The 22,909-nt window shown below is 42.8% G+C and overlaps 1 protein-coding gene across 4 annotated transcripts in view; it reads right to left on the bottom strand.

Moving 5' to 3' along the window:
- Positions 1-2,320: 2,320 nt before the first annotated feature.
- LOC119160963 (rab-like protein 6) overlaps positions 2,321-22,909 on the bottom strand; it is a 164,900-nt gene continuing 144,311 nt past the window's right edge. The window contains exons 15-17 of one of the 4 annotated variants that reach the window (XM_075880243.1): positions 16,631-16,845; positions 14,487-14,608; positions 2,321-10,391 (exon numbers count right to left, since the gene is read on the bottom strand). In XM_075880243.1, the coding sequence (XP_075736358.1) occupies positions 10,190-10,391; positions 14,487-14,608; positions 16,631-16,845 (539 nt within the window). In that variant the 3' untranslated portion in view covers positions 2,321-10,189. Of the gene's footprint in view, positions 10,392-14,486; positions 14,615-16,630; positions 16,846-22,909 lie in introns of all 4 variants that reach the window. The other 3 variants (XM_037413247.2, XM_037413248.2, XM_075880244.1) reach the window with 3 other exon arrangements.

Here is a 22,909-nt window from a genome sequence, read left to right as displayed (position 1 = left end):
TCTAGTGAACACTGCAAGAACTAAACTAGAGGTGGCTACATACAGGCTACAGGGGACGCACAGCCCACGCCCTAAGGAGCTTCGCCCCTAAAAAAAAAAGAAACAGGACACAGTCGATTTTACTGAAATATGAAATTGCTGCTTAGATCACCGTACGTAAGACTCTCAGCATGCTCAAGGGCGTAAAATGATACGGCTGGCTAATCGCTATTTTTTTAAATCATGATTTACCCCTTTGTAGAAGCTTTGGAACTAAACCAATCATTTATAATTTTCATCCATGTGTGGCTAGATGGCCATGGGATGTACAACGTAAACCACCATACAAAATTTCCGCAATAGATATTAGGAGGGTGCCACAGGGAAAAGTTACAACTCTGAATGAGGCACGCACATGCACGATTCTCACGTTTGCCCGCAATCATGACAGAAAGGTTGCGGCTGCATGCGGCTGTAAGAATGCTGTGTCGCTTCCCACCACACCATGCTTTCCACAAGGCAGGGAATCGGCTTGCGCTGTGCTTCGTAGGGCTATGTGTGCTAAACATAAATATATTTAATTTGCGCATGCTCGTCATGTAAACAGCGGCCTGTCTTTAGATGCAAACCTACAATGAATGAAGTAGCATTGTTGCACGCACTTCATGCAGCAAAGATAAGTTTCTTTACCGTTATGTACCCTCTGAACGTCCCTCATAGCACCAGACCAAGGCAGCAAAGAGATATATTGACTTTCTACTATTATATGGTTAAGCACGAGAAATATATCTCTCACGAATGCTGTGATTACACTGTGCAGTCCCGATGCCAAGAATGCACGCGTAACGTATCCTAATTGCACGAAACTATCCTCAATGACATATGAGTAGGCTGGAACCTGTTGAGGCAGCCAAAGAAAGCGATTCTGGACACTTCTAGTGAAACGATTTTCCCAGAATGATAGAGGCTGGCATTCTTGCTAACATATCAGTTGAAGCACATTTAAAAACAAAATACATATGTTCGTGCAATGCAAAAATGTTGGTAGAGTTTAAAGTAAAACAAAAAGAAGAGACAATAAAGATATGCAAAACATATCAAACAAAAACGACCTACCTCAACTTGTCTGAGGGAGTTGGGCTGCATTTCAAAAGGCTCTGCTGAGTCCATCTGTATATGTGTGAAGCTTCCCTTTTTCATAGCACACATTAAAGTTGCAATGCTGAAGCGTCAAGCTCCACCAAAGTAAGCGACCGCTCTTAGAGGACATGTTGTGCAACCAAGGAGCAGTGATCGGTTTCTACTATGAAGCTCGATCCTGAGACGTAACATGCTAGCTTACCAATTACCCAAACAAGGCAGGCACACTCTTTCTCTGATGTGCTGTAAGCTTCTTCTCCAACACTGAGCTTTCAGCTAAGTTCCAAAACTGGCCGCTCATGCCCGTCGGCATCTTTTTGCCATAAAACTGCTCCTAGGTCGTGGTCACTGGCATCACATTGAATATAAACCACTTAGAAAAGTCCGGCGCCACCAGCATGGGTCGTTTTGCGAGAGCCCTCTAGAGGCTCTTGAAAGCATTTTTTCTTGTGTCCCACAAAATGACAGTGGGCTCCGTTTTGCGGACAGAATCCGTCAGAGGACTAGCGAGGTTTGAGTAACCCTTTACGTAGTGTTGGTAATACCTCGCTAGTCCCAAAAATGCCCTCGATTCCGATTTCGTGGTGGGACAACGGTACTCTGAAATGGCCGCAACTTTTAGCTCAGACGGGCTATGCTGGCCACGACCCACGATGTGGCCGAGATAACTTATGTTTGCACACCCTAAGTGGCAATTCTGTGCTCTCACGGTGAGGCCTGCATCACGTAGTCAAGCCAAAACAGTCCTCAAGTGAGTCACATGCTCGGCCCACGTATCAGAGAAAATCAACCCATCATCGAGATACGGGAGGGCTATATCTCCTAAACCTTGCAACACCCGATTTATGAGGTTCGCAAAAGCAGTATGAAGCGTTTTTTAAGCCGAAAGCAAGCATTAGATGGCGAAATATTCCTGATGGGAAGCTGACGGTCCTTAATTGTCCTCTGCAGTGGATTTATCATCTCTTTTGAGGATCGTACGTCTGCTTCACGCACATTTTTTTTAAGAGCATGAAACCAGGGTATTATTACTATCACTAAAAAGAACACCTCTGCACTGCTAAAAATACTGATCACATTATAGGAAGCTGCACAGGATGTTGCCAAATTGCTTGCCTACTTAACAACTGATCAATACAATATGCTGTCAATTGGCACAGGCTAATGATCATGTTCGGAGTAGGGTTACTATGACCAGCAATTGTATCCAATCATTTTAATTCATTAGAAAACAGTTGGATTGTAAATTCAACTGAAGTGTACAGTGAGTTTGGCTAAAGATATGTGCATTCAAATGAAACCAATAAAATGTTTATGGGTTCCTTTAACAGCATTGTTTTCAACACTTCACAGTTAATGACAATTCAATAGATTTAGAAAAACAGCTGGGTAACAACACATTAACTGAGATACTTTTTCAGCCTTGAAAGTGCTTCTTCTCTTTTTTTATATATATATAGGCATATATAACATGTGCTAAAACAACACAGCATACCAGTAAAAAATGTCTTCATTTTTTCCTTCAATAAAAAACAAGATATTGATGCAACAGCACCATAAGATATAAGAAAGTGCTGAGTAACATTTTGGGAAACCACCACAACATGCTTTCAGTGTTTGCTATTAAGGTAAAGGAAATTAAGCACATAATCTCCAACCTTCATTTGTATGTCATTTCAAAGAAATATCACTAGTAACACATTAAAGTGCACTACAAATACAGGCACACAATCAAACTTTCAATAGGAAAGCAAGGCAAGAAACACACACCCGTAATCTATACAAGTGAAAACTCGCAAAGCAACCCTGTCAACTTTCCAGGCCAGGCAAGTGACTGTCAGAATTTTCTATCACAAGAACTCCTGGCCAGCTGGTGTGATTAAGTGTATGACACTGATGAATAATGCAACAAAAGTTATCTGGAAGTTGTCAAACATGCTTTATAAAGGTTGAGAATATGGGGCTACAAATAAAAAAAAAGTATGAAACACATAAAATACAAACAAGTAACAGTGTATGGAAACTTTGAGGAAAAGTTGTTCAATACGAGGACAGAATGATGCCTCGAGATTTTTCTATTTGTAAGGACTTCCATTAACAGGACACTCTTACACACAACAAGCTAGAATTCAATAAGGAGTACTCATCACAGTGATCATAAAGGCACATAAAAACAAGATGATTTACATTCAATCATGAAGAGAATTGGCCTGATGATAGCAAAGTGCGATAATAAATCAACACACTGAGGCTAAACACTACCCATTAGTTTCACTGTCGCAGAAAGCAATATTTAGTCCCGTTACATGCTTTAAAATAGTTACAAGACCGTCCAGTGGATTTACACAAATGTGCCCCCAGTCCGAATATAAGCCTTCTATAACATGACAGTGTGAAAGCTCTGCCAGTGAAAATGTGTCACTGAAGGAACATAAATAAAACAATGCACCATGTCAGTGCCCACAATGCAGTAAAATAGCCAATCAGCTATACCAAACTCATGCCATGCATAGGACGAATTTGAGTTTAGTGTTATACACAGAATATAAAAACATACTTTTGCAATCTTTTCCCATTAAAATGTTGCTCATGGCAACCCTTTGTGAAGTGCACCACATTAACTTCTACTCAGAGGGTACTGTGTAGTGACAGGAACAATAAATTCAAGGGTATAAGAGTGTAAGATATGAGTTATAAGATTATCACCACTTGAAGGAATGATCGTAAACTGCCGATTGTTGATAACAGAACAGTGCACAGTGAACACTGAATGCATTCTCCCCCTATATTACATCAGGGGTTCTCAAACTGGGTTTCGCAAGGGCAATTCAGGGTTCTGTGAGAAGTCAGAACGAATATGACCAGCCCCTGTTTCACCTTAATCGACATCATATTTATTGGTTTAGTATTTCATTTTGCATTTAACGAAGCCGTTGCATGTGCACATCGCACATCGAGAGTCTTTGAGTAGTACACATGCAACAGTAGTATGCAAGACTCACAGTTCTGGTGTGCCCAATGAAATAAATCTGTGCAGTTTGCAAACATGTGGTGGTAGCACGTACAGGATGCTGGCCACAAGTGTAGTTTGTAATACGCGCATAGAAATAAATTAGAAATCATACAAGTAAAGAAAAAACAAAAGATGAGATTCGCTGCTTAACTCTTTCGTTACCACCTGAAAATGATTGTTTTTCGTATTTCTCAGGAAGATCGTTCTTGCCAGTTAGAAAAGTACTCCAGCACGCACCACAGCATACCAAACTTTGCACAATAAAATGCTCTTTCCAAAAAATATATGTTGTAGAGCAACAAAAATATTTTAGAATGAATAAAAATGCGAAAAGTGTGGAATTTTTGGTCACCAGAAGGTGAACAGTGCAATAAAAACACTATATATGCAGAAATATTCAAAACAAATAAAATTTAGAACATACATTTTGTAGAGAAATGACCCAGGAACAGTGTAAAAAAAATAATGAATGTTGTACAAAATGTTCCTTTATACATAGATAAAAAAAATCAGAACCGAGGTGCTGCTCCACTGCTCATGCCATGCGATGAAGCATTGCATAGTTTTTCGTGAGACACAAGTGTATTCATACTCTTTTCTCAGTAAATTTTTGTTGTCTTGTGATAAGAGTCTTCAGGTGTTCCAAAATAGATGGCTACCGGTGGTGTGAATAATTGCTCTAAAAATGAAGTGCCCAATGAACTTTTCTGTTTCATCTAGCCCACCTCACGCCACATAAGTTGGGGTTCCCATATATGCATCCAAGCATTTTTGTTTTTGTTTTCGCACATATTGTATTAAAGAAAAAAGGATAATATCGCATGCAGTTTTAAAAGGTTTCGCACTCCGCCGTAGTCAGGGCCAAGATGTGCTCCGGGAGCCTTCTTGTAGTTGGGAGAAGCTCTGCAGCCAACACCAGCACCCCACCAGCAAAGTGTGCACTATGCACGTAACCAAAGCAGCTATAAGATTGTACACAAAGGTGAGAAGCTATAAGCAGTTGTGGCGGAGGAGACAGCTTGAGGATGTATACAAAAGAAACCCAAGAACAGCTGTGGCTGCCTCAAGCAAGACATCATCGCCATAAAACTTGAAGCTGAGGTGCTGTCATCTTCGAACTCTAAGCTTGTCCTCACTCAATTCAGGTGGGCTAAGAAGAGAGTTTTGACAAGTGCACAAGTTTTGCAGAGCTGGCGCACACCCATGTGCGCGTGAAGACGGCGTCATAGGAGCGACTACAAGTTTTCCCGCTCACTTTAATCCAAGTGGCAGCTTAGATAATCTGTATGCCATTGCAATAATCTGAGTGCCAACCTCTTTAATCCATGAGCCAAACATTTAATCCAAGCCCCAACATATTTATTCCAAGCGCCAACTCAATCAGGCCGCGTGCCAGTGAATTTAATCCAAGTGCCACCGCGTTTATTCTAATTGCCAATGACTTTATTTCAGGTGCCAGTCAGTTTAATCCATGCACAAAAAGCACGATACGGGGCGTAAAAATGGCAGTGCACTTGAAATGCAGTTTCTACAATATACAATACTATAGTTGGAAGGTAGAATAAATCATTATTATTAGTATTCGCCGCTAGTATTCGTGAACACAAAATCACTGCCGCAGTTCGCTTGAGCCGTGTTTGGAGTGCTTATACTGCGCTATGTACAAGTTTGTAGATGAGTACTTGGCTCGGGTGGAGTCATTTTAATAGCAACGAAAGAAAAAAAGCAAGAATATTTTGTGTTCGTCAACAAAGCTCATAATTGAATTTGTATAGCATTACATGTCCGGGCCAGGTCATGTAATGCAGCAGACATAATATGGTTATTGGAGTGCCGGGATGCATAACAAGATATAAAAAACTTAACTGTGGGTAGTAATGAGTCAAAAGCAGGTACATGCTAATAAATTAGGGGGTCATCACAGGGCAGAACAAATTGAAAATAATTAGAAGAGGCTTTCATTCTGCAGTGCACATAAGACGTCAACTCGTTATCCTGATGTAAAAAAATGGGAGTCATATTTTACATTCATATTAGTTGTTATCTTTTTATTCAAACCAAATTATGTGTATTCGATGAACGCATGTTTCAAGCAAACACGCTTCAGGAACACGCTTCAGGAACACGCTTCAGGAACACTAGCGTCGTCTTTTACATGAAAACAGGAGTATCTCCTTTGATGCTTTTATAAAAAACTTAATTCCACATGAACCAAAACAAATGCAACTTGAGTTTTAAATGGTTGTTTCCGATTTCAAGAATGAATGAACATCAAATCAAATCAAACATTATTTATTTACCAGACAAAAACTGTAATGTCGCCAAGGCTAAAAGCTGTGAGAACAGCTTGACAAAGGCCCTGGTGACCATCTGTCGATCACCGTTGTTATCACCGGGCTGAGCAGACGACTGCGAATGCCTCAGGGAATAATTAGCCAAAAGCCATATGCTTAGCAGGCGACACGAATCTAAGCATATGCGATGGTGTACATGATTAGCCGGAATAATGCAGTAGCGACGAAGCATAGACTAACACGGACTCTATGAGCAAATACATTTAGTACCCGTTAATACAATTAACACACACTGTTTTTTTTTATTTTGAAGCTATGACACCAATACATTAGGGGGAAATAGCACTGCGCACTTCATTTCATAAGCGCAAGCATGTATAGGTGAGGGAAAAGTTCTTCATGTGACTTCATGTTTACATTATTCTGACATTTATACTCTATAAAGTGGCAAACTTGTGTTTCTAGTGCGTGGATTAAAACTGACTGGCACTTGAATTAAAGTCATTAGCATTTGGATTAAACACGGTGGCATTTGGATTAAACTCACTGACACGTGGCCTCATTGAGTTGGTGCTTGGATTAAATGTTTGGCACTTGGATTAAATAGCTCGGTGCTCAGATTATTTCAATGGCGTGCAGATTATTTAAGCTGGCACTTGGATTACTTGATGCAACCGTGTGCCTGATAACAACACAAGCAAAACTGATGTTGCTGGAAATGGTCATATAAGGTCACTTGACACTTCAAACACGCGTCATGTTTTTTGTAGAACAAATTTTCGCCGACTCCTAGGAACAGCTCTCTATTGAATATCTGGCATATTATTATGGCAATTACTGTCTAACATTGTCAAATTGCGAAGCTGACACTTTAGTTTTATGTTCAGCTTGCAAAGGTTCTTTTCATTACAGAACTTCAATGTTACTGTACTATAATTATGAGGGGCATGTACTTCTGTCAAGTTAGCTAGCCTAGTGCATTTTTCAAACGATACACGCACATTGGTTCACGCGAATGTCTGTCAAAAACCACTATGTCGCCGAAACGGGCAAATAAGAAGTGATTATGAAAGTTTAGTGCCTGAACTACTAGAAAGTGCTGGGTGCACAAGAAACAAATTTAACATGCCAAAATCGACGATCCAAAAGCGTCGATCACCGGTGATCGATTTGATTAGGCGTGGTAACGAAAGAGTTAAGTGCCATTAACGGTCACATGGGATGTGTTATTTGTGGCTCGTAGGGCCTCTGTGTTCACACGGCATAGTATTTACACAACTGATTAGTCATAGCATTACATTGGCTTTGTAATCAAAATGTGCAATGAACAGTTTCAAATGCATGAGAGACTATATGGGCAAAAAGTAGGGCATGTTGGGAGGAGATGTAAACGTAAGAACAGCACACCAGACAAGGACAGGCACACAAAACAACACACACAGTGCTGAGTGTGTATTCCTTGCCTATCTTTGTCTGTTGCAGTGTGGTTGCATTTAGCATGAGAGGCATCTTTTCGTGGCAGCTGTGAGCTACACTAACATTCCATCCTAGCGTAACGGCTGGTGTAACGATGGCCATTTTTTAGTGTGACTGACCCATTTCTTTCATATTGTTTTTGCAAGAAATAAAAGAGAATTCTGCACACCCAAACCTTTGCTTGCGTAAAGACACTGTTTAAGACGTGCGGTGCCAAAAGCATGCAACAGCAGTACAGATGGCAGACGCTTTAAGATTCACGAAGCAGTGCGAGAGGAGGAAAAGAGAAATCGATTATCTATATATTGTTTCATATCAACAGCAACGTTTTTTGAAATTAAGGATAAAATAGGTCGACGCAGTGTTATTAATACTTTGCTTATGTTAATAATTCAACAGCATCATCAGCTCCTCTCCGTTCCTTGTGCGAAAAAGTACACCACTGTCAAGAGGGAAAATTGGGAGGCTTTACAGCATTCTGGAGAAACTGTTGGAGTTTTCCAAGCCCAGAATGTAAGAACCCCTGTATTGCACAGTCTTCAAGTCAGTACCTGGCCAACTTAGAGCATGCCTCGGAAATCAGCATCCTTAACCAGTGTCAGCTGTCTACAATAATTCTCAGAGGAAAACAATATGTATGTATTCATGCTGGTCTATGATGCTCCCTAAACATAAGTGAACATTACTTTCAGGGCACGAAATGCAAAGAAGGTTACTGGTGGAAACAATTTATATGCCTGTCTTTCACTTAATACTTTATTCTGTAAAAGCATTCTGGCATATTTGGAGCAAAGCCCAACAACATAGTTTACTATCAGTCCTTCAAGTTACAGCAGTACAAGTGGTAGGAGTAGTAAATATTAGTTTCTCAACACAGACACTGTTGGCTTGCACATGTCAGACACGTGCAATATGCCGTATAAATCTTACTGCTTAAAGAGACACTAAAAGCGACCATTAAGTTGATGTGGATTGTTGAAATAGCAAACTAGAAACCTTGTAGCATAACTTTGTGCCAAGGAAGGGCTTATTTTGAAATATAATGGCGTTTATGGGTCCCCTCTGGGGGTTTGCACACTTCAGATTACCCGCCTCAGCAGTACATCTGACGTAACGGTTGCCATGCACAACGTTGCCCAACATTAATGCGCGGCCGCCGCCACTATAGTAGTAGGAGAGAGAAAGTAGCAGGAGCCACAGTATTAACAATGGCCATTGAACAATTTTTAGCCGTGGCCTTCGAAATTGCAGGCTTGCCTGGTTCAACTGGGCCCCACAAGATGGCACGACCTGTCCAGTTTAACCAGGCGTAAATTGCATTTCTGAACCAATCGCGCCATTCCCCATAGTGACGTCCGGCGTTTCTTTTATCCATGAATCAAACAGAAATGAACAAGCGGCATTTTATTACCTCTCTTGATGTGCAGAAAGTTCTTTATTTAGTGGAGCTAGATCGATTACTAGTGATTAATTGTAGGCAGTTTGTCTAACGTCATTGGGATTATTTTGAGAATGCCATACTGCGACGCATGTATTCTTGTGCATTTACCTTAATTTCTCAGTTAGTACGGCACTGCTGTTGATAATATCGTCTTAGACATTCTTATACATTAAGCTTTCATTCTGACATAAATTGTTATTTGACTTTACTGTCTATATAATGCTATAAGTACTAACAACAACCACTACAGTATGGTTCATAACACTTATCCAAACCCCAACAATACCTGCCACATGAGGGTTCACGCACTAGTGACTGTATTGCTGGAAGTCAGCAGCATGTTTAATAAACAAAACAGCGCCACACTAAGCATGTGCCACTCTGGGCTTCCGCCACAGGAATGGCATTAGTGCAGCTCCAAATACAGTTCCTCTAAGACGAAGCACACCGGATACAGCTGAGTTGTCGCGTGGCGATATTTTGTGCACCACTGCCGAATTTAAGTAATACCTAAAAAGCTAGAGTATTACTACATCACTAGTGATATCAACATAGTAACAGTACAAGCAAACTGTTGGCACCAGTCCCTTAGCATCAGCTTTGACATCCCAGTAAAGCTGATACTGGCATCATCAGTAGAAAGGAAGCCGCCGAGGCCATCTAACGTAGTCTCAGCACAAACAAATTATATCCATAGGATATTTCTATGGTACACCTTCTGCAGTTACAATAGCACGCATATCTGTGCTTTGTTACCATTGACAATCTACACACACTGGTACACTTCAACACCACTATGTACAAAGTGGATATGTCACAACGATTCATACGCTTCAACTGCTCGCTCTACACAGACATCATCGCCAGCACCCAGAAAAGCTTCCAGCCGTTCTGCATCTGATGAGCTTTCCTCAACTGCCTTGCGATGCTTGCGGTGAGACTTCTTCTTAGCCTTATCACCAGATTCATCGTTGCCTTTGTCCTTGTCCCTGCTCGATTTGTCCTTGGTCCTCTCTTTTCTATGCTTCTGGCTCCTTTCAGTGTCATCCTGCACATAAGAAAGACATCCACATCTTTCCATGCTCCTTGCGTCGTCACGGTACAGCGGCGACTCATAAATGAAGATGCCATGCCTATGCATCATGATGGCCAGTGAAAACAAAAGAAAAACAGGAAAGCAAACGACATTGGCTGTGTCCTCATTTCCATTTACACTAGCCGTCGTGACCATTTTCCAACTCATTAGCGTCTTAGAGTTGAAGCCTATGCATATTCGTTAAAATACCTAGACAATTCAGACTGAGTAGGACTTTGGAGATACCCCGTGTTTAAATAAGGTCATGGTAGAGGAAAGAAGGTAAGGTGATGCGGACTGAACAAAAAGTTCTTAAGCAAGAGTATAGCACAAAGTAAATTGTGTGAACATTAAACATATTATAATACAGATATGTAAAAGAATATATTTGATATTAAAAAGCAGGATTGTTTTAAGAAGTGGACAGATGTCCTTCCTGAGCTTTTCTCTGCACTATGCCTCAATAGAGTCCCACAACTGAGTCAGGAAATCTGCAATAGTATTATCCTCCCGAGATGGTCCACTTCTTTAAGGTACAGTCTGTCAGAAGTTCACCATGGTAGTCCCAGAATGCACTCAGCATGACATTCCAGATGGTGGCGCAACCTCAATCTTTTTAAGAATAATGTTCTGCATGCTTAACTGAACCTCAACCCATAGGGCGACACAAAAATGTGGAACTCACTCAGACTCACCCATGAAATATATTTTGCCCCTCAGACTCGCGTGGATTTGCTGTCGCCAAGCATTTCCTCGTGCGGACTAATTCAGACTGAGACTCGCAAAAATTTATTTTAGTTGGACTCACTCAGATTCAAACTCATCGAAGTATTACGCACCCAGACTCACTCTGAGTGAGTCAACTCGTCAGTAAGTTTGCCAAAGAAGGTCCCCAGTCGAAAGCTGAGAATAAATGTTATGCTTTCCGCTATGACTTTCTCTCTCTCTCTCTCTCTCTCTCTCTCTCTCTCTCTCTCTCTCACACACACACACACACACACACACACACACACACACACACACACACACACACACACACACACACACACACACACACACACACACACACACACACACACACACACACACACACACACACACACACACACACACACACACACACACACACACACACACACAATATAGAAGCACACACACATATAGGAGCTCGCAATGGCATAGTGGTTAGAGTATCAGCCTCGTGTGGAAGAGGCCCGTCGTTTGAATCTTGGTGCCACGTTATTCCCCATTTGATTGAAAAAAAAAACTTATTGCATGACGATGGAATTGCATAAAAGAGGTCTGGGGTGCAACCTCATCAGTAACCACTGCCGGTAACGCACTCCCTCACCAGAGAAGGATTTGCCACCCTGGTGCAGTGGCCCGCCACAGTGGTCTAGTGGCTAAGGTACTCGGCTGCTGACCCGCAGGTCGCGGGATCGAATCCCGGCTGCGGTGGCTGCATTTCCGATGGAGACGGAAGTGTTGTAAACCCGTGTGCTCAGATTTGGGTGCACGTTAAAGAACCCCAGGTGGTCGAAATTTCCGGAGCCCTCCACTACGGCGTCTCTCATAATAATATGGTGATATTGGGACGTCAAACCCCATATATCAATCAAATCAACCCTGGTGCAGTATCTGGCCACTACCTCCCACCAGATACACCAATATACAGTCGACTCCTCTTAAACGGAACTCGAAGAGGCCCCATAAAACTGTTCCATTTATCAGAAGTTTCATTTAAGCAAAGTACACTTATTTGGTGAATCAAAACCTTTATTCAAATTGCACAAACCTCACTGTACTCATGAGAATGAGTAGGAGAAAAAAAAAGAAGTGAAAGGTGGTTTGTTTGGCAAGTTTGAGTTGTTTTTCCACAAGGTACGCACCCATGCCTGATAAACTAGCAAGAAATTCTGAACAAGCCTTATGCTCGAAATAGCGCTACAAAAGTTCAACAGCCTCTTTAGCTGATCGGTCTGGTGGCACCACTACACTGGCAATATTGTCCCGACATTCATCGTTGGAAGGTTAATCCTCATCTTGCACTTCAGTAACCATTTCCTCGACAGTCTCCTCGCGACAGGTACGAACATTTTCATCAATTGATTCGTAGTCTCGCAGCATGAAAGGGGCAGATGGCACGACCTCACTGAATACTGCCTCAATGTCAGCATCAGCAGGGCTTTCTTCTTCCTCAGGTACTGCTCTTGCACTTTAAAGCCAGCATGATAAAAGCATCTGTATATTGTTGTTGCCTCCATTTGCTCCCAGGCAAGGGCCAAAATCTGGATGGCTGCCAATAAATCTATGCTGTAGCATTACCCGCTGTCTGCACAAAGCAGCAATCGATGGAGTAATTGTGTGCGGTAATGAGCTTTAATGTTCTGATAACCCCTTGATCCATCAGCTGGATCATTGCCGTTGTGCATAGGCTGGCAAGAACTCCAGAGTGATGGCTTGGAGTCAAGCTGACCGTGGGCTGGGCAAATATCCACGATGAAGACAACATTCCTGCCTTGCCTCGTAAATCTTGAGTCTTCCTCCTGTACCCAGTTTTTGAAAATGGCCATGATCATTCATGCTCTTCCGTTCGCATGGTACGCAACGGGAAGATGTCGAACGCCTTTGAAACAACGTGGGTGCCTTAATTTTTCTATTACCAACAGCTTAAATTTCTCATCTCCTACCTTGTTGGCACTCACCAGCACAGTGATGCGATTTTTACTGCGTTTTCTTCTACTACAGGCTTCGCCTTTGAAGGTGAGAGTCTACCATGGAAGCGCCTTATGAAAAAGACTCATCTCGTCGACATTAAGACGTCTCGTGGCTCAAAGCTCATCAAAATTTCCTTAGGCCGCCCTTTTGCCAGTCGGTGCGAATGTCCCTGTGGACTGCAGCACTCTCACCTGATATTGCTTTGAAGAATGGACCAGGGTGTGTTTTGAAGCGGCTGAGCCATCCGTCGCTGAAGATGAAGTTCTCGACACCCGTTTGCATGGCGATCTCTCGAGCTTTCTGCTCGAGAATTGGTCCACTTAAGGGCAAATTGGAACTCCGTGCATGCTTGAACCACAAAAAAAGAACTTTTTCTAGTTGTTCATAAGGCGTCGTTCGCATCCAATTAGATGCAAAGGTCCCGTTCTTTAAAGTGCCTTCAATCTTTTCTCTGCCTTTGCAGATCTGTGACAGCGTTGATTTCAGGATGTTATATTTTTTTCGCCACTTCCGTCTTGGGCAGGAGGCTCCTGAAGGATTTTCAGCTTTTTTTTCAAGCGAGAGTGCATGGTGCGGCCGCTTCCTTTCCATCGGGCTGAAATAACACCGTGATCCACCGCACTTTGTTGCAAAAATAGGCCTAACACACAACTGACTCGCCGACTTGGCTCCCACAGCCGCCATAAGCGAGAATGGCTTCTAGATTGGCTTGTCTCGAGTTGCTGTCATGGTTGTGAGACTACCTTTGGCCTGAGCAAGTCTATGCAGTGTTTAGAGTTTGCGTCGTTTAACCGGAGGTGACCAATAAGCACTGTTTCGATTAACCGATGAATTTTACTGCGCAACACATAAAAATCTAGCCATATGAGCCCATTTAGTTCCGTTAATGACGCATTTTCGTTTAAGCGAGTTTCGTTTATTCGGAGTCCACTGTATATGCATATTGCCATTGTACGTGCCGCTGTACATTGTATATATGTACGTGCTATTGTCGTATTCACATTACGTACTGCTGTAGAGAAGAGTTTTTTATATCCCACTAAAACTAGATACATACGCCTATTGCGTATGCCTGTTCTTAATTGTACTGATAGTACCAGCTTAATGAATCCCTCTCATATCTGCATGTCATGACATTTCTTCAAGCAACGAGAGTTATAAATAAAGAGCTACGAATGAGCATCGCCTTAAGATGCATAATCCTTCTCTTCTTCTGTTCACATATAAATACACGAAGACTGAGCAAAAGCAAGCATATGTGATTGCGGATAGTTACAAGCACACTTTTACACAATAGTAATCACAAATACCCTTACAAAACAGTGTTTCAGTTCAGCAATGAACATGCACCTTTTTGGACTTGTGCTTGTGCTTCTTCTTCTTGGTGATGGAAGCAGCATCGTCTTCGTGAGTGTCACTGGTTGTACCAGAAGCACCACTAGGCTTCTGCTGATGCTTTGGCACGGAAGCAGCTGTATCTTTGCAAGATCAAGAAAAGAACATTTTAAAGAAGGACAAAAGAAAACATTAAGGTGTCAGTTAGAACCATTTTTCCGTGATATGGTTTTGTTCTCAGTACAGCCAGTAAGCAAAAGACAGCACACATTCAATTATGAGTGTTGCACTCATTGCAATTACTATAGAAAGCAGCAGCAGAAATTACTGATGAATAACAATGAGTCTAGTATAATTCAAGTAGCATTATAAGTTTAGGATGCATTATGAGTACCCTACAAAATGCAAATATTGCGCTGTTTAGTTTAGCTATAAAGCAAAAACAAACTCACCACATTTCAAATCGAAGCCAAGAATGTATGTTTTTGATACTGAGCACACTCGTTGAGACCAAAGTCGAGACTTTCCATATATAAACACATCCCATCACTCTTCGAAAAAATAGAAAAAGTTGAAACACTAGCGTTGCATACCCTTGGCAAGTGGGCCGGAGCCGTTACAAGGCACAGGCTGCTCAAACATAAGCATTTATTTGGGGCGTGTCTTTGCTTTTATCCCTGCTGCAGAAAGAGAACTGGGTGAAAGAACGAGGAACGGAAACATACTGCGCATGCACAGAAGACTATTGTGACACAGCCACAACACTGCCATTTCCTCAAAAATAGAATCGCTCCACTCGCTTGCGCTGCCTCATGGGCCGACACAGGACTGGCTGCGGAGCTTCGACCGAACTTTGGTTAGTTTGGTGTGGAGTGTGGCGTGCTTGAGCGTTGTCATCTGCCAGCTGGACATTAGATGGCGAATTCTCTGTGGCACCCATTTCCACCGCAAGAATTCCATTTATTCCTGTGGTCGGGCTAGGCGTCTGTGTAAACCCTGGTTCACGAGCAGTGACATCAACGATCGGACCCATCGGTGGCAAATCAGAGCGACGGTGCACTTGATCAACATGCCATCTAATGATGGCTGCTTGAGTCTCTACGGTTACCATCCTTGCTCCCGTTACAGACTTTATGCGGCCTGGGATCCATTTCTCGCCTTGCCTGTAATTGCAGATGTACATGCTGCTTTCCAGTGGGGGTATCCAGTCATCAATTTCCTGTGTTTAACTAGCAACATTCACAAGAAAGCAGGTGTTGAGGTGAGACCTTGATAGCCGAGTAGCGTTTCTGAGGGGGATTTACTAGTCTTGGTTGGCGTTTTTCTGTAGTTGAGCAGTAGCCTTGCTAATTTTTAATCAAGATCCCCGCCCTTTATTTTTTTAATGACCTCCTTTATCATTCGCATCGCCCTTTCAGCAGCTCTGTTTGACTGTGGATAGAAAGGTGCCGTGCACAGATGAGTAACATTGTTTCTAGCTGTAAATGCTGCAAACTCTCAAACTCTTTACTCGGGAACTGTGCGCCGTTGTCTGAAACTTTACGTGGTACACCAAAACGAGCAAATATGCTTCTCAGAGCCCTTATTGTGCTTTCCCCACTTGCATGCTTCATAGAAATCGCTTCGATCCATTTTGAGTATGCATCCACAATCACTAGTATCATCTTCCCAGCTACAGGTCCTGTGAAATCAATATGGATCAGTGACCACTTTTATAGCATCTTAGGCCAGTTTACTGGAGGTGCGGCAGCTGGCATAGGCAAAGTTTCTATGCAAGTTTCACAGTTGGCCCCATGCTGCTCTATGTTGCGGTCAAAACCAGGCCACCAAAAGAAAGCAACGTGCTATGGCGTTCATAGCAGATGATCCTCGGTGGATTTTGTGAAAGAGTTGCAGAAAACACTCTCTAGCACTGCTTGATATGATGACACGATTTCCCCAGTATACAAGGTTGTGGGCTAAGGAAAGCTCTAGCCTGCATTCATGATAGGGAGCCAAATCAGGCCGTAATTTTGTCTTGCTTGCTTGCCAAACTCGCAGCACATGCTGTTGAACCGTACACAAAGTCAGGTCACCAGCTGTTCGGTCTTTCAGCTCGCACATTGAGACCACACCTTCATCCAAACTTTTGAGTGCGAGGACGAACTACGTGAGCTCACCCTGAACTGTTTATGCGTGGCCCCTTGCGGTAGTCTGCTGTGAGCATCTGAGCTGAACAGTTGTTTCCCAGGAAAATACGGCGGCTTGTATTTGTAGCCTCTCAGGTAGAGTGCCCAGCACTGAATTCGTGCAGCCACCATGGTTGGTGTCTGGCGGTCAGGTCCAAGAAGGCCAAGCAGCAGTTCATGGTCCGTGACCAAAGTAAACGTGCAACCTAGAAGATAGTCCCGGAATTTGGTTACACTGAAAATCAGTGCCAACATTTCGGATTCTAGCTGGAAGTAATTTCGCTCTGCTGTGGCCAGTGTCCTTGAGCGAAAACCAATAGGCCTGTGAATATTGTTAACAGAGTGAAAAAGAACGGCGTTGATTCCAAGTGACGATCATCGTACTCTAACTTGAGTTCTTTTGCAGGGTCAAAATGCACAAGAATTCCAGCCTATTTAAGACTTTCTTTGGCTGCATTAAAGGCCACCTCTTGTGGTCCGTTCCACTGCCACCGCACGTTCTTTTTTAATAACCAATATAGTGCTCCTAGCTGCATTGACAGGTTTGGCAAAAACTTCGCGTAGAAAGTCAACATACCAATAAATGCCCCGAGTTCTGGACATTCCGTGGATGAGGTGTGCGCATAATAGCTTCCACGTTCTTTTCTGTTGAATGAAGGTCCTCCCTGTCAATGCAATGTCCGAGGTAGGTTACAGCTGATTGTTGAAAATTGCATTTGTCATATCACAACTTGACACCATGCTCCCTAAAACGCTCCAAAACAACTTCCAATCATTCACCGGTATCAGATTGCTTCTTGGAAACAATTACATTATCAAAATAGGCTTGAACACTGGATAAATGATGATTATGTCAAATTTTTTCTGGAAAATCGACGGGGCAGACTATATTCGGAACAGAAGCCAATTAGGCAAAATAATCCTTTGTGCGTGTTGATTACGCAAAGTTTCCACGAATCTTTGTCTAGAAGCACGCGACTACAGTAAAATCTCGGTAGAACGAACACCACATTAACGAACTTCTAAAAAATCCCAACCTGGTTGCTAATAGTTTCAATCTAAAATTATTTCACTACTACGAACTTCAGAATACCGAACTTTTCAAAATAACGAGCACTAATTTAGTTCCGTGTTATACTAACAATGCCTCAGTACTACGAACTCATGTTCTGAAATCCGTACGCAAGCAGACGACACAGCGAACTGACGCCTTACTTCTCGGAAGACGCGCGACAGTGCAGAGGAAAAAGAAAAAACGAAATGACGACTTTCTTTCTTTTTTTTTATTCAAACGCCGATGCTGCAGGTTTACAAGCGCAAAGGCAAGGGGCGAGGGCAACACGGGAGAGCAAGGTCAGCGAGGCAGAGTGGGAGTTGAGGAGCGGGAAGCATGGGCGCAGAAAACCTGAGACAGTGAGGGGGCAGAAAACTAAACGTGAGGAATTTCCTTTTTTAGCTCTTTCTTTTCTTCGGAAGATGCGATGACAGCAGCGACGCTTCGGGTTTTTCTTATCTTTGTCCTTTCTGCATGTGCTCTAGGACAACGCCTCCTCCAGATAGATGCCTGCGACATCGCACCCTTTTCCATGGGGACGGGAGGTTCCTCGTAGTTCAGTGCTTTCTCCGCAAGGAGCACTTGAAGCCGACACTACTACTTCCACTGGACTCTGAAGTGACGCCACTGCAAAAACACGACCGTGTTGCCTACGAGAGGGCAGTAGACATTGCTTCAATATCGGAGGTTACAAGGTTTAAAGTGGTCGCCGCAGCGAGCGCTCCCAGCCGACACTGTTTGGGGAAGCGGAGGAGGAGAGAACAGAAGAAGGTCGGGAACCAGCTATTCGGCTCAAGTCGCAGGCATCTTTCTAGAGGAGGGGTTCTCTAGGAGGCCTTGTCAACCGTGTTCATTTCTTTTCAGTGATTACAAGTCGCCGTTTGCACTGCGGTGCTACTACAATGAGTTCGTCTCTGCATGCGACGAAGATGCGGAAACAGTTTTCGCTAAGCGAGAAAGCGGATATTCTTCGGCAACTGAAAGGCAAAAAACGGGCGGTTGAGGCCAAAGAACTTGGAGTGCACGCGTAAAAAAATAAATAAATAAAAAATCACACACTTCTTCAAGTAAACGTGCATTTTTTGGTGTTCACTTGTGCATTTGTTTTTTCTCGTGAAAAGCGAGTTCAAGGACCCACCGTTGTAAAGGTAAGTCGTTTCGGTCAGTGGAAAAGTATTTGTGGTTAATACTTAGGCTTTCACTATAACGAACAAACTGCCGCGTCCGCCTGAAGTTCGTTACACCGAGAGTTTACTGTAAAGGCATTGTGCAAGTCTAGGGTACTGAAACACTCGCCACCACTTAAAACTGCGAGCATATCCTTGATTACAAGAATCAGATACTTCTTGACTGCACAAACAGGGTTCAATGTAACTTTAAAGTTGTTACATACAGTGGACTCCTCTTAAATGGAACTCGAAGGGGCAAAAAATTTGTTCTATTCGTGAGAAGTTTCATTCAAGCAAAGCCCACAAAATGAATGAAATATGACTTTATTTCAAAAGCACCAACTGTGGCTGACTGAACAAAAACATTTTGAAGTATACAATACTACTATAGTTCATTACAAAGGAAAATATTGCTAATATTAATGACTCGGAAAAAAGGAGGTGATAACAATTTGCATTGCTGAAAGGCAGGGCAGGAACTCTGTGCCACCATCGTGTTCAAAGTAGCGCTGCAACAGGATGACAGCATCTTTTGCTGCACTGTCAGCCACTGAAATGAGCTCGGGATCACACAATATATCATCACCACTTGAGCACAGGTCCTCATCTTGAACTTCAGCTATAGGTTCCTCAAGGCTGTCCTGAAGTTCATGACGAGACCTCGATTGCTGCTCGGCGTGTGCGGACATGTGCAATCACTGAATTGGCTTGGCTAGGCTAGCTTTGGCATTTGCTCCATGGTTTCTAGACTGTCTTGACCACTGCCGTCGTTTATGGATTTCACTTATTTTAGTTTCACTTAACCGATGTAAGCGAAAAAAAAAAAAATGTTCGGATTACTCAAAACGTTTTATCAATAAATATATAGGAGACTAACCAAATAAGCCCAGATAGCTTTGTTTATGCGGCTCTTCCGTTTAACTGAGTTTCGTTTAATGGGAGTCTCTTGTATACGTGCAGAGCCATCTTTCTTCAGCACGGGCGCTATGGGCGCTGCCCAATCCAAATGACTGACTGGTGATAAAATGCCAAGAAAGACAAGTCAGTCGAGTTCTAAAGATACCTTGTCGTGTAGTGCATAAGCAAGAAATCTCGCCTTAGAAAACTTCGGTATTGCTTCGTCTTTGAGATGCAGGCTTGCTGGAGGACGCTTCGTTAGGCCAAGTTCCAGAGTTAAGATGTCCTTGTAGTCCGTGAAAATGGTCTTAACCTTGCTGGGGTCCATTTCGTGGGTTTTGTTACTTCATCGCATGGCGTCACATGAAGCACAGGTGCGCCCTTATAGCCCAGTAGCATCATCAGTCCCTTCTACACAACCTTGGTCCTTCTCAGCCAAGCACGGTGAGAGAACACTCCACAAGCACGTCTTTGAATCCCACATGTAGCGTCACATCACCCAACACTAGGAACCGGCCTGCATAATAAGACAACTTCATGCATGGCGGCCTCAAGGGAGACCAATGGCTCCGATTCTTCATTTTTGCGAGAAATGACACACACTGGGGATCCTGTGTCCATTTCCATATGTACTTTAATTTCGCCCCATGTAAGAAAGCAGCCAAAGGGTGGCCTGAGGAAATTGTTTTGCTGCGACACCCAATTCGGATGGTTGACTTCATCACCGCTGTCATCCCCGGGGGTGGGGGTTCTGTGATAGCATGGATAGCTACGGCAGTGAATTTTCCACAGTTAGGGCGGCTCTTACATTTATCTGCAATATGTCCCCGACCTCCACAACGATAGTATCACGCATTTGCCCATCCAGAACAGGAATCATTGTGCCTCGAGCTGCCGCATCTTCCCCATTCAATATGCTCTTTGGCTTCTCTGCTTTCCCCTGAATACGCTTTTCGAGCCGCCTGCAGTTTTAATAGAGCCTTTGGCTTGGAAGACATTTTCATAGCATCTATCTCGGCCGTTTCAGCTGAAATCGCCAACACCTTAGCCACCGCTAGCGTGAGGTCAGCCTTTGCCAGCAGTAGCTTCTGTAGGCCCGTTGACAGCACACTGCATACAATCCGGGCATCCGATCCAAGGCATTGCCAAAGTTGCAGTTATTCAACCAAAAACTGCGCGACTGACTCCCCTTCCATCTGGCATCGATTAAAAAACTTGAAGCTCTCGGTCATTTCATGCCACCTTGGATCATAGTACTTGTTCAGCACCTCGACAACTTGCTTGAAGCTGAAAGCGTTTGGGGCTAGCAGTGCGACCTTCCCAGCTAATACTTGAACAGTTTGTGTGCTCAGTGCTGCCACAAACAGTGCCCCTTCTTGGCTGAATCGGTGATTTTGTTAGCTTCGAAGCAGGTTTCTGTCTTAATGAGGCACGGTTCCATTTATCTGTATCTTCATTGAAGTCAGAAAGCACATGATGCGCCATGCTTGTTCCCGACGAAGCTCCTTTCTTGGCTGTAGGCTCCGGATCTACTTTCACCGAGTGGGTAGTATTCTGGCTCGTCGCCACTTCTGCATACCCACGGCAAGCAGGCCGGAGTAGTTACGAGGCACAGACTGCTCCAACATGATAAGCATTTATTTAGGGCATGTCCTTGTTTTTATACCTGCTGTAGAAATATAACTGTGAGAAGGGAGGAGGAACCGAACCATACTGCGCATGCACAGAACACTAGTGCGACACAGCCACAATAACTAGGCACATACAATTAATAATGGTTTTGTAAACAATTAATCAAATGCACCTTGATTAGACCCCCACTGAGTATGTGGTTTGGAAATAACTCCAAAGCTTAGATCGACAATGTCTAATTAGGAATCATCAGGTTTGGACATCATAGCATCCACTGCAATGATAGCAAAATTCAGAAAGTAATCTACAAATGTTGTGATACCAACATTTACTGAATATAAATAACAATAATGTCAAAATCTGTCAAAACCAGTAAATTTTGTATGCTACAAGAAACCCAAGTACATCAAAGAACTCGGATATATAATATTATTCGCTATATCAAATGGATGTTACATTTGGTAAAAAACCCAGATATATAAAATTATTCGCTATATCAAACCGATGTTACATTCGGTAAAAATCCTATGTGAAAGTACTGAGGCACTATAGTAGACATGTACTGAGCTCACTCAATATTCACCTTCCCACTCGATATTACGTTGAATGCAGCAGCAGCGATGCCACAAGTGTGCTCCTCCCTACAGCTCCATTATCACCACATCATTAGAAATACACATGCCGAAAATTTCATGATTTTGGCAGATTCTGTCATACAGAGCAATGAATTTGAAGTGCATTGCAAGCAACAGAGGAAAATGAGCAATGTGCAGGCCAGAAACTATGGATGGCTCAAGCAGCAGGAATTTCGCCTGCACTCCATAATTATTATAGATTTGTTTAGACTAGCTTCACTGCAAAACAAAAGTGTGATGGGGTGAAGATGAATAACCACTATGCAAAGAAGCATCGCGTTGCTTCAAAAACATAAAAGGCCTCCGAGCCTACATACAAGTAGAAGTGCAGCAAAAGGAAGCAAATGGTGCAGTTGTATCAGGACTGCACATGTAGTGCAATGTGAGCACCTGGTGGAGTGAAGGGGCACTACCATCTACATATGCTAATGCTGCAGATGTCATGTTTCACTCAATATTGTGGCATTGCAAACGAGATAAGTCTAGTAGAAAACTATCAGTACTGCCTAATTTGCCCAAACCACATGCAGCTTTGTGAAGTACACAGTATTAAAAAAAAACAAGGAACGACAAGCTTACAGTGATAAAGAGATGAAGACGAAGTTCTAAGACGATGACGACTCGAGCGGAAATTCTCAACCTAAGTTTATTAAAAAAACAAATAAATACAAAATCCAACCACATTCAACGAAAAAACTGCACGTCTACAGCACAGTCGTTCAAGTGATGTCAAAATACCAGAACATGTGGAGCATACAAGTGCGTCCAGAAACAGAAAAATACAATGATAACTAACACACAGGTGCAAGGGAAGCCTTTCCTGCAATGCTCAAAAAGAAAAGCTGAAATTCAGAAATTAAACAAGGAGTCATAACCTTCCTAG

The sequence above is a fragment of the Rhipicephalus microplus genome, chromosome X (genome assembly GCF_043290135.1).
Source record: "Rhipicephalus microplus isolate Deutch F79 chromosome X, USDA_Rmic, whole genome shotgun sequence".
Lineage (NCBI taxonomy): Eukaryota > Metazoa > Arthropoda > Arachnida > Ixodida > Ixodidae > Rhipicephalus > Rhipicephalus microplus.
Note: the sequence above shows the minus strand (reverse complement) of the source record. Positions and strands in the feature narration are given on the sequence as shown.